The sequence below is a fragment of the Lemur catta genome, chromosome 19 (assembly GCF_020740605.2).
Source record: "Lemur catta isolate mLemCat1 chromosome 19, mLemCat1.pri, whole genome shotgun sequence".
NCBI lineage: Eukaryota > Metazoa > Chordata > Mammalia > Primates > Lemuridae > Lemur > Lemur catta.
Window position 1 is genome coordinate 27,667,276 of NC_059146.1, and position 11,073 is coordinate 27,678,348.

The 11,073-nt window shown below is 45.6% G+C and overlaps 1 protein-coding gene across 1 annotated transcript; it reads right to left on the bottom strand.

Annotated features, from left to right (window-relative positions):
• Positions 1-8,379: 8,379 nt before the first annotated feature.
• TEX101 (testis expressed 101) lies at positions 8,380-10,744 on the bottom strand. The gene is made up of 5 exons (XM_045531557.1): positions 10,660-10,744; positions 10,393-10,536; positions 10,103-10,285; positions 8,868-8,996; positions 8,380-8,700 (listed from the first exon to the last, which is right to left on the bottom strand). Exons 1-5 carry the CDS (start codon positions 10,721-10,723, stop codon positions 8,471-8,473), a joined length of 750 nt encoding a protein of 249 aa, XP_045387513.1. The 5' UTR covers positions 10,724-10,744; the 3' UTR covers positions 8,380-8,470.
• Positions 10,745-11,073: the final 329 nt, after the last annotated feature.

Genomic DNA, 11,073 nt, shown 5'->3' on the forward strand with positions numbered 1-11,073 from the left:
AATCTGCCGCAGTTACCATTGGCTCAAAGTTCTTGGGCTCTGTTCTCGGGCGTGAGAGTCAGAGGCCATATGGGAAAGGATCCCTTCCCCTTCCTTCCTTCCTTCCTTCCTTCCTTCCTTCCTTCCTTCCTTCCTTCTCTTCTTTTTCCCTCCGCTTCTACCCCCCACCCCCACCCCAGGGAGCTCTTGATGTGCAGTTTCTTTGAAGGACACTCCCAGACTCAGGGTGCAGAGGGTTTGTGGGGCGGGGGGAAGGAACAAAGTAGGAGAGGGTAGCTGAGCAGAGAAGCTGTTGTGTCTGCATTTGTCATTTGGGTGTGGTGGTCTAGCGGAAGCTGGCAGGAAGCTTTGCAGGTATTCACTTTTGCTGGCTGGTGAGGAGTGAATGCTTTGACATATTTGATCTTAGTCACTGCATTACCTGTTTTGGGGTTTTTATATTAATATATATGTCCGTCTATGTATCTACCTAGCTTTCAATTATCTATCTTTTCCTTAATTTTTGCCTTTAGCTCAATTAAGCATTGTCTTGTAAATAAAGGTGCAGATGAGGATTTTATGTGTCCCAAGATCTTTTGAGCTCATTTCACAATCTTTTCTCCTAGTTTAGGCTCCAGGCCTCACCAACCTGGATGGCAACCTGGTTCCACTCACCTGATCCTGGAACCGCCTAATGGTCAGGACAGCTCCGTGAAGACAGGGCTGTGATTATTTCCATTTTACAAGTGAGGGAAATTTAGTGGCTTCCACAAGACAGTTTCCCAGGACTTTGGCTGCTTGTAAAAAATAATTGGACCCAGGTGATTCTAGAACTTTCCTGAGCAGAATAAGCTGGCTGGGCTGTCGCTGGCAGATTAGGGATGGCTGTCCTGACACAGGGGCACACTCCCATCTCTCTGGCTCTGCAGGAAGTACAACCGAGGGCTGGTCTGGTTTGCAGCTGTCATTCTTACAGTAACCGTGGGCATGGGCGTGGGCTTTTCCTGGTTCCTGGTCTCCTGGAGTGACCTCCCTGCCCTCAGGCTGTCAGGCTTGGAGAGGCTCCTGTCTGTAATAACACTGTTGCTTTTACAGCTACTCCAGGAAAACCAAACTGTCAGATAAGCACCTTTCAGCTCTCCCTGAGTTGTCACTATGGACCTTTGAATTTTCCCCTATGGAGGCCACATTTGGAAGATTTATCATCCCTTAAGATGGATTTGGAATGCTAATTAATTTTCCTGGGTTTTGCCAATCAGAGCTCCACTTTTCTCAGCCTTAGTCTCTAAGCAGTGGGAGGCAGCTGGTATTTCCTGACCACTCAGAGGTATTGCAGCCCAGAGCAGGGATCTTGGGCCACTGTCGGGCTTTTGCAATACTGAGAGTTATTCTGGCTCCCCCGTGTCCGTCACTGCACCCCTAAGAGTGTTCCCTGCACTCAGCATCAGACCAGGATCAAATGTCCCATCACCCAGCTTGGAGCCGAAAAGGACGTTATCGACCCCCAGCCGCACACCCTGGCACAGTACTGGGCACCTGTGCCCACCAGCCTCCTGGGAAGTGCTTCCAGACGGCGTCAAGGCTGCAGGCCGGTTGCAGCTTGGGTCCTGAAGGTTCCACATTCCCTAGCCCCAATGAGTGATAATGAACATGAGCTGCAAACCTGCCAGGATCTCCTGAATGTAGATGGACAACGGTGGCTCTTTCACCTCCACCTTCCAAATCTCATGCAAGATGCTGCTTGTGGCTCAGGCTAACTCAGAACAACGCAGGGAAGGGAATTCTGGGAACAATAGCTCCAGTTTAGCTAAACTGTAACAATACAAATCCACCAAAGTGGCTGACACCTTACACATGTCAACAACGTGGTCTCAGTGATGGATATATATTTTAAAATGCACATATTTGAGGTATACAATTTGATGAGCTTTGACATGGATTCACTCATGAACTTCCCTGAATCTCCTGAAGGGACTTTCCAGAGAACTTAAGAAGTTTCCAGAAATCTAGGGTGTGTTTTTAGGGCTTGTGAAGTGGGAAGATGGTGCCTCCCAGGGGAGTTGTGTGTCCCCATTGGGGTCAAAACCTTCTGAATCCCCACCCTGTGCCATGTTTTCTTCATTTTCAAGGCCAGCATCCTCTGGGCAGCCCAAACCCTGTCCTGGGAGCAACCTGAGTGAGCCGGATTCTCGAATCTCCCACTGCCCACCCCCGATGGAAGGGGACGGCAGAGAACGCCACCAATCTCAGGATGGGTATGTGTGTGGAGGGAGGGGAGGGGAAGGGGTTCAGAATAGCGTTCCATTTTTTTCCTTCTCTTTCTATTATGAAAAATTTCAACTTCACAAAATGTACAGAGAAGAGTACAACAAACCCCCAGGTCCTAACCATCCAGCTGCTCTTAGGGTATCCATCTTCCCAGTTAATTTGAGATCAACCACAAACGTATCATTTCACTGATATTTTCCAAAGAGACAGAAACTTTCGTATGTGTCTCTACTGTTAAGAGAAATTCACCATAATATTATTATCAGACCTAAAAATAATTAACGATAATTTGTTAATATAATTAACTCTTTGGTTAGTGTTCTCAATTTGGTGGTGTCACGAACTTTTTTTGTATAGTTGGTTTATTCAACTCATGAGGAAAACAAAGGTCGACACATTGCATTTTGTTGCTGTGTTTCTTTCTTTCTTTTCTTTTTTTTAAGCCAGTCAAATTTAGTAGTGGGCGGGGGGGTGTTTCTTTTTTTTTTTTTTTAATGGCTTTTTTTTTCTTTGAGACAGAGTATCACTCTGTTGCCCGGACTAGAGTGCCATGGCATCAGCCTAGCTCATAGCAACCTCAAACTCCTGGGCTCAATTAGCTGGGACTACAGGCACCTGCTACCCTGCCTGGCTAATTTTTCTATTTTTAGTAGAGACAGGGCCTTGCTCTTGCTGAGGCTGGTCTTGAACTCCTGACCTCAAGCAATCTTCCCACCTTGGCCTCCCAGAGAGCTAGGATTATAGGCATGAGCCACCACACCCGGCCTCGTTGATACGTTTCTTAAGCCTTTTTTAGTTTTTGGATCACCCCCCCCCCCCACTCCCTTCACTTACAATACCTTTGGTAAATAAACAGGGTCCTTTGTCCCGTAGTTTCCAACATCCCAGATTTTGCTGGTTGCATCCCAGTTGAGTCGTTTAGCATGTTCCTTCACGAAGTGCTTCTCAAAAGAGGAATTGTGATTTTTTTTTTTAAAAAAAAAACAGCTTTTATTGAGGTCTAATTGATATAGAAAAAAACTGCATATACTTGAGGTGTACAGTTTGCTGCGCTTTGACATGTATTCACCCGTGAAAGCATCACCACAGTCGGGTGGTAGTGGGAAGACAGGTTCTCTCACTCATTGTGGGTAGGAGTGTAAACTGTGCAAGCTTTAAGGAGAGAAATTTGACATCTCTTCCCATGACCAGCACAAACGCCTTCTGACTCAGCAATGCCACTATTCCACTTGTCACACTTGCAGTATGCGATGAGTACTTAAGGTTATGTGTTGCAGCGTTGTCTGAAATAGCAAAGGATCCGATACTAGGCTATGGTAAAACAGTCATATAACACAAAGTACCGAGCATGTTCTCCATGCTTTACAAACAATAATTCACTTAATCCTCACAATACCAGACGAGGCAGGTACTATGGTTAGGCATACTTTAAAGATGCGGAAACCGGGGCCCAGAGAGATTAAGTGGCTTGTCCAAGATCACATGGTCAGTCACTGTAGCACTGGCACCGAGGCAGTCATTCTGCAGAGCCTGTGCTCTTTCCTGCTGGGTTGCAATAGTCCAATTGTAACTGGGTCATTGTCACAACAGAATGTTATGTAGCTATAAAAAAGAATGAAGAGGTTCTTTATGGACTGACATAAAATGGTTTCCAAGGTATAACGTAAAGCAAAGTGTAAACCATCAGTGTAAAGTAGAGTGAAAGAATGTGTATGTGTTTATGTGTGTGTATATGTGCCCACTTGTGTGCAGGCATGTGTCACGTTTACCCATGTAGATGTGTCCCACACATGTATCTGCATATGCACACGTGTTGTGTGTTACACGTACATGTCCACATATGTTTGTGTGTGGTTGTGTGTATGCATGCATGTGTATGTGTATAATTGTATGTGTGTGTGATATGCATATGTGAATGTGTATATTTTTAGCCTGTGATGTGTATGACATGTATGTGTGTATATGTATGTGTGCATATGTATACTTGTGTGAGTGTGTGTATGGATATTTTTTAGTGTATTTGTGTGCATATATTATATGTGTACTTGTATGGGCACCAATCATTTCTGGATGGATTCCAAAAGCTGTTGGCAGCTTGGTTGCCTTTTGGAAAGGGAATTCCTATAGGGTGGGGAAGGAGACTTTTCATGGCCTTTTTGTACTTACTGAATTTTTAAAAACTTAATGGAAGCATAACATACATATAGAAAGGGGCCCATATTGTAAATCTACAGCTGTATTAATTTTTACAAACTGAACGTATCTATGTAACCAGCACCCAGTGCATAAAGGGATTGTGACTCCAAGGCCCCCTGCTCCCCCTTCCGTTCACTCTCACGGCAGACAAGCATAGATTAATTTTGTATGTTTTTGAACTTCATATTGTTAGAGCCGGTTCCCATCTGCCCTGGGAACAGAATCAGAAGACTCATCCAGAAGAATTTGCAGTTTTGAAGGTGCCGGGGCGGTGCATTGTCAAGCCTCTGCCTGGGGCTGAGGAATGTCTCTCAGAGGCCTTCCCCTGGGCAAGACACTGGACTCTGCACCTGGTTTCCAGGCACCAGTGGTCGCCACTTGCCCTATCTTAGGGCAGGATCTCGGTGGAACCTCCAAATGTTATGGTCTGAGATGCGAGAAATGACCACCTGAAGACCGAATTGAGCCAAATCAGGAGTCTGTATTAGCTGGCCAGCGACTGCCCTCTGCACCGCCCAAAGGCGGCACAGAGAGCAGCAGTGAGCCTTTGAAACAGAAAGTTTTTATAGTGTAAGTCTGTGGGTGGACAATTACTAAGACAGAGCAAGCACGTGTACAAAAAACCTTGAGTAAGCATGATATCATTTTCTTATCTTTGGTGTAACAGGATCTGGGCAGTTTGGGCTCTGGGCCATATCTTGTTCACGTAAAACATGAGTGTCATAATAGCTTTACGCAAAACGTGGGGGCTGTCATCATTTTACGCAGAACATGGGTGTTGTAGTCACTTAGGAATTTCTGTGTTGGGGGTAGCAAGCAGGAGCAAGCAGGTTTTACAGAAGCAGAATGGCAGATTAATGATTTTTCAGCACAAAACTCAGACTGTAACAATATAAGTAGAATCATACTCCGTGTGTGTCTGGCTTTTTAAAAAATTTAAAAAAATTATTATTTTTTTTTTGAGACAAGGTCTTGCTCTGTCTCCCAGGCTAGAGTGCCGTGGCGTCAGACTAGCTCACTGCAACCTCAAACTCCTGGGCTCAAGTGATCCTCCTGCCTCAGCCTCCCAAGTAGCTGGTACTACAGGCACATGCCACCATGCCTAGCTAATTTTTCTATTTTTTTTTTTTTTTGTAGAGGCGGGGTCTCACTATGGTGCTCAGGCTGGTCTCAAGAGATCCGCCTTGGCCTCCCCTAGTATTAGGATTACAGGCATGAGCCACCACACCTGGCCACTCTTATGCTCTTATTTGGAGCAATACTTCCATGTTCTCTCCTCATCATAGTTTGCACTGAGTGAGCACTGAGATTTCCCCAACATTGAGAAATATCTCAGTGTTCAGATTTTTAAGTTTCAAAGTAGGCTTTTTAAGTTGAGACAGAGTTAATAGTTCAAAAGGCCCAACTTCTGATTTGCAAGACATGGATTTTTTTTTTTTTTTTGAGCCAGAATCTCGCTTTGTTGCCCTGGCTAGAGTGAGTGCCGTGGCGTCAGCCTAGCTCACAGCAACCTCAAACTCCTGAGCTTAAGCGATCCTCCTGCCTCAGCCTCCCGAGTAGCTGGGACTACAGGCACGCACCACCATGCCCGGCTAATTTTTTTCTATATATATTTTAGTTGGCCAGCTAATTTCTTTCTATTTTTAGTAGAGACGGGGTCTCGCTCTTGCTCAGACTGGTCTCGAACTCCTCTCCTTGAGCAATTCACCGGCCTCGGCCTCCCAGAGTGCTAGGATTACAGGCGTGAGCCACTGCGCCTGGCCATAATTTCTTTCTATTTTTTAGTAGAGACGGGGTCTCGCTCTTGCTCAGGCTGGTCTCAAACTCCTGACCTCAAGCGATCCACCCGTCTCAGCCTCCCAGAGTGCTAGGATTACAGGCGTGAGCCACCGTGCCTGGCCAAGACATGGAATTTTTGAGTTTCGGTCTAAGAATGAAGGACTCATGGGATGACTGTTGCAATAAACAATAAATTTGAGAAAAATGTGTGATAGTGGTCTGTGTAAAGTAGATGATAAATTCTGGAATCTAGAATTTCTTGTCTTCTTGCCTTAGGAGGAAGCAAGTTCCTATGAAGTTATGTTTCATCAGATCTTCAGGGAATTTCATCAGCTATGTGGGATGTCTGGGGAGCTTCATATTCCTAAGGTACCCCAAAGAAATGTAAGAGCAGTTCGAAGACTCTCTTCCAAAAGTAGCTGAGAGGGATGACAGAGCTTACCGCAGCCGTGTGGATGCCCATCCGTGCCCAGACAGGGTTGGCGGCTTCTCAGCGGATGCCAGCAGGAACGGAAGCTGCGTACCAGGCCTCAGTGAGGACTCAGACATGAGGAGGAGAGCAGCATGAGAGAGAAAACCTAGACAGTCACCTCCCTCCCACCAGCACTATAGCAAAAGCCCCAGGTGAGGAGAGTAGAACAGGGAATCTCTGAATTAACCAATCTGAAATCTGAAATGACTTGAGTTTTTTCTAAGGGTGAAGTTACTACCTTCTATTTGGTAGAGTGTGGGATTGTGATAAACAAAATTATTTAAAAGTAAATATATTAAATATTTTAATTACATATTATAGATGTCATATTATTTCAAATTTGCACACTCAAGTGTGTGGCCTGAGAAATTTGTATATGATGCAAAAATGTCTTCTTTTGCATTATTACCATATGATGGATACAGTTTTAAAAATATCAAAACAATTCATGGACCGAAATTTTGAAAACTGTGCTTCTTCCATTTACTCAGGAAGTTCTCTTGCAACTGTCTTCGGCACCACTAGACCAGTTCCCATGGGAAAGACCTACTTGTTTGTGTGTTTGCTTTTTGATTTTGCTTTTCACCCCAACTAGTATTTACCAGTCATGGTTCTGAATGCTTGTTATGCCCCCAAATTATGCCCCCTCATGAAGTTAAACTTTGATTTGCTTGTGTTTCTTCTCCCTCTTTAGGGAGATTTAGCAAACGGACACAACAGGGAACTGTGTGCCTGAGGACAAAGATGAGGAATTAGCTAGAGTCCGGCATTAACTGCAAGAGACTTGGTAGAACTAGAGAACCTTCTAGAAAGAACTTGATTGATATATATCATGGCCAAATTTCCCAGTTTTTTGGGAGGGTGACAAGAGTCTGCATTAAAAGTCTTTCCTCCCACCCCCAGTGCAGTGTACTGTGGTTCAATTAAACCTCAGTGGAGCTGCTTTGAAAAATAATGTCTCCCCCTTTCCCTCCTCACCTTTTACTTTGCTCTATACACCTCGTGTATCATTTGAGTCTTTGCCAATCAGATAGATTTTATGTATTCTTGAGCAGCAAGTAAATAAATAAGCACGAGAACTTTCCAAAAAATCTCCCCTATCAATAGTCACAGATTCATCATATTGTACTGAGCCCTAGCTCCCTCCCAAGTCCCCTCTGTCCACTGAAGTCATTATGTAAGCCACAGAGAAGGGAAAAGACAGTGTAGAGCAGACAAGAGACAGACAGGGCATAGGGAGATGGGGCCCATTACAATCGGATAACGTGGAGTCTGATTTTTCTCATTCTGCCATAACTTCTGGGCAAATATCAGGACCCCCAAACAGCAGACTTTGGCTTTAAGATTGGGCTAGGAGTGCTCTGGAGGTGGTTAATACTAGTCACTTGCCCAGCTAACAAAGGAAGTTTGCATATTAGGGTGAAAGGAAAATCAGACTTTAGGTCAAAATATCTAGTTCTTGTCTCGGCTCTGCCTATAGCTATGTAAATGTGAGAAAGTCACTAAAGTTTTCCGGATTTCAGATTCTCTTTCTGGAAAATGTATGGGTTGGAGAAGTCGAATTTTAAGGGCCCTTTCAGCACTAAAATTCTACTTCTAGTCTTGAAATATACACAAATCATAGCAGAAATTTTATTAAAGATGTCAAGTACATCTACAGCATCTTTCTTTGCTCTCCCTCAAATCCCCACCCACTCCTCGACTTGTTGATGACCTGCAGTCACCAGGCTCCCAGTTGACACAGGTGTCCTGAGACCTAGGACCAGAAGCACCTTCTCAGGAAAAATGGACAAATGATTCTAGCAGCAATGGCTGCAGCAGGTGTAAACTCCAAACCGAAATGGGAAGATACGTGGCTCCATTTTCAGCTTTTCTGGGTTGAGTAAGAAGCTGATTCGGGCAGATTTCCTTCACCAACATGGGTCCTACTGTTAAGATACTGGCCGTCAGCCTGCAGCCCATCATGGCTGTACAGCCTTTGACTTCCACAGATGCCTGGATGCCACCTATGGAACAAGGAAGGACAGGGAGACACAGATGTTTTAGGAACTCACAGGGGAATCCAATCCAGACACTGATCTCTGGAACCCTGAGTGTCAGAACCTCTTGGGGTATCTACTAAGAGGTCTGGTTTTCCTGCCTCTGAAACCATCAAGTGTTCATTTCAGTTTACCTCCAGTAATCTCAAGTTCTCCTGCATAGCATCGAGTTGTACCACTGGGACAGGGAAGAGAAGGAGCACTGGAACAGTTTCCAAAAGCCACGCAGGTCGGGCAGTGGAGGGTTGTTGACCTAGTGGAAACTGGAGGGGAAAGAAAGGGACAGTTAAGGGCATATCCTGCCTCCAGAGATGTCCTTCCTTGCTGTCTTCTCTTCTCAAATCTTTCCTGCTGGTGCTACTCTAATCAATCAAAGCCAATTACTGCAGCCTCCCCATACTTCCCCAGCTGACTATCTTTGCTGTCAGACCCCGTCAACATGACTGCCCGACTCTGTGCTCAGGTGTGGAGCGACAGAGATGAAAAGGGCACGGTTTCTGCCATCTAGCACCATTGTCTAGAAGGAGAAAGTCACGTAGGTAATTAACTACAATACCAACTCAGGAGTTTCTGTGTTCAGGGTATAATGACAAAGGAATGGAGGAGTGCCTAACTATCTAAAAGAATTTGCTAAGTATTTCTGAAGAGCTGATTCTGAGTTGAGATGGAGGGTGCATAGGGATTAGCTATGTGAAAATGGGGGTTGCAGGCGGGTCACAAAGGAAATAGCAAGGACTAAGGCCAGGAGGTGTGAGCCAGCTTGGTGGGTGCGGGGAATCGTGAGACGCTAAAGGCCCTGATCTTCAACTGGTAGGCACAGCAGGGCTGAACTGTTTCATTTTTATGGCCAGCATTCATTCTGATTGGCTAGTGCCATCTCCAGTGTTAAGTATTTTTAATATTAGCCCCAGCTAGAACGCAAAAAATGAGAGAGGGAAGCAGGGAAATGAAGCTGAAAAGACAGGCAGGGCCAGGTTACTATAGGTCTTGAGTCCAAACTGGGGCATTGGGCTGCTGTCATGCAGCAATGGGGAACCATTACCTGTTAGATTGGTAATATCACCACCCTGCTCAGAAACCTACACTGACATCTTACTGCTTAATAAACACAAAACCCAGTTTACACTCCAGCCTTCACTGATTTTCCTCTACTCTGAGCACTGTTTAGACCCCAAGGAACAATTCAGAAAAAGGAAGACAATCATTTGAACTGTGAGGTCCTTTTGTGTAAAGGCCCACTTGGGCTAAGGCAAGTAAGAGCACGAAGAGTGAAGATATGCAGTCTCTTTATGGAGTTTCTCTTAGCACTTATCCCCCCCCCCCCACCCACCCCCCCCCACCCCCCCCCCACCCCCCGCTTCCAGGGTACCTGAGGTCTCTCCCAGATTCCAAAACTGAGACATGTTTTCTTTGTTGTTACATAAGGAATCCTCACAGTAGTTACTGTAGGAGATGGCAACCAGGCCAGGGGGCGGAGTGAGTTGGACAAACGTTATCATCTCCATCCCTCCGGATTCGCAGCCCTTAGTGGCCAAAACAGCTGTCTTCTTCTCTGTTAGGAGACAGGAGGGAGGGAAAGTGGATGGTGAGCCCAACGATTGGTCTTGACATGGACACAGTCACCCTCCCTCCCACCCCACTGGCCCATTCTCATTTTACCTGCTTTAATCATTAGCACGGTTTCCTGGCAAACTGTTCCATTGTCACAAGTTTCAAATTTCTCTGTGGTCCAGTTAAATGCATTGGTTGGATCCTCTTCTATATTTATGGATACACCCTTGTGACAATACAAATATTGGGCCACTGGGAAGGAAACGTGATAAAGATAAGCACTTGCCCTACTGTGCGGGCTAATGTGACTCCTTTTTCATCATAAATCCATCCTCTGTGACCCAGCTACTCCTCCCGCATGTCCCTGATACGTACAGGCCAAGGAGGAAGCTCCTAGGAGAAAGAGGAACAGCAAACCCTGGATATGGCAGGTTCCCATGGCTTCTTTGAGAGGTTGGGAAGAGCTGAGCAGGATCTGTGGTTTGATGGAGGAAAGGCAACTTTTCAACCAGATGGAGTGAGATTAAACCCAGGTTCTGGCAAGTACTGACGTGAGGGTGGAGCTTACGGTCTAGAAGACTATGACCTCTGAAGTCAGTCCGCCCCTAACTAGCTTGCGAGTTTGAGAAAGTTAGCAAGTTTATTGTGCCTCACTTTCCATAGTTGTTCATTCTCAGACCCAGCCCCCTGGTCCCTAAGACCATGGAATTTGGTGACTCAGCACCCTCCGACTTCAGGATCAGGAGTCTGGGCCCCAGGGCGCCTTCTCCCTCAGACCCAGCTCAGGTT

Bases quoted from the DNA above. Each gene is read 5' to 3' on its own strand.
- TEX101 (XM_045531557.1), bottom strand. From the start codon at position 10,723: ATGGGAACCTGCCATATCCAGGGTTTGCTGTTCCTCTTTCTCCTAGGA. The intron at 10,537-10,659 runs GTACGTATCAGG...TTTCCTTCCCAG, and splicing joins AGGAGCTTCCTCCTTGGCCT to TGGCCCAATATTTGTATTGT. The intron at 10,286-10,392 runs GTAAAATGAGAA...GTCTCCTAACAG, and splicing joins CGTGCTAATGATTAAAGCAG to AGAAGAAGACAGCTGTTTTG.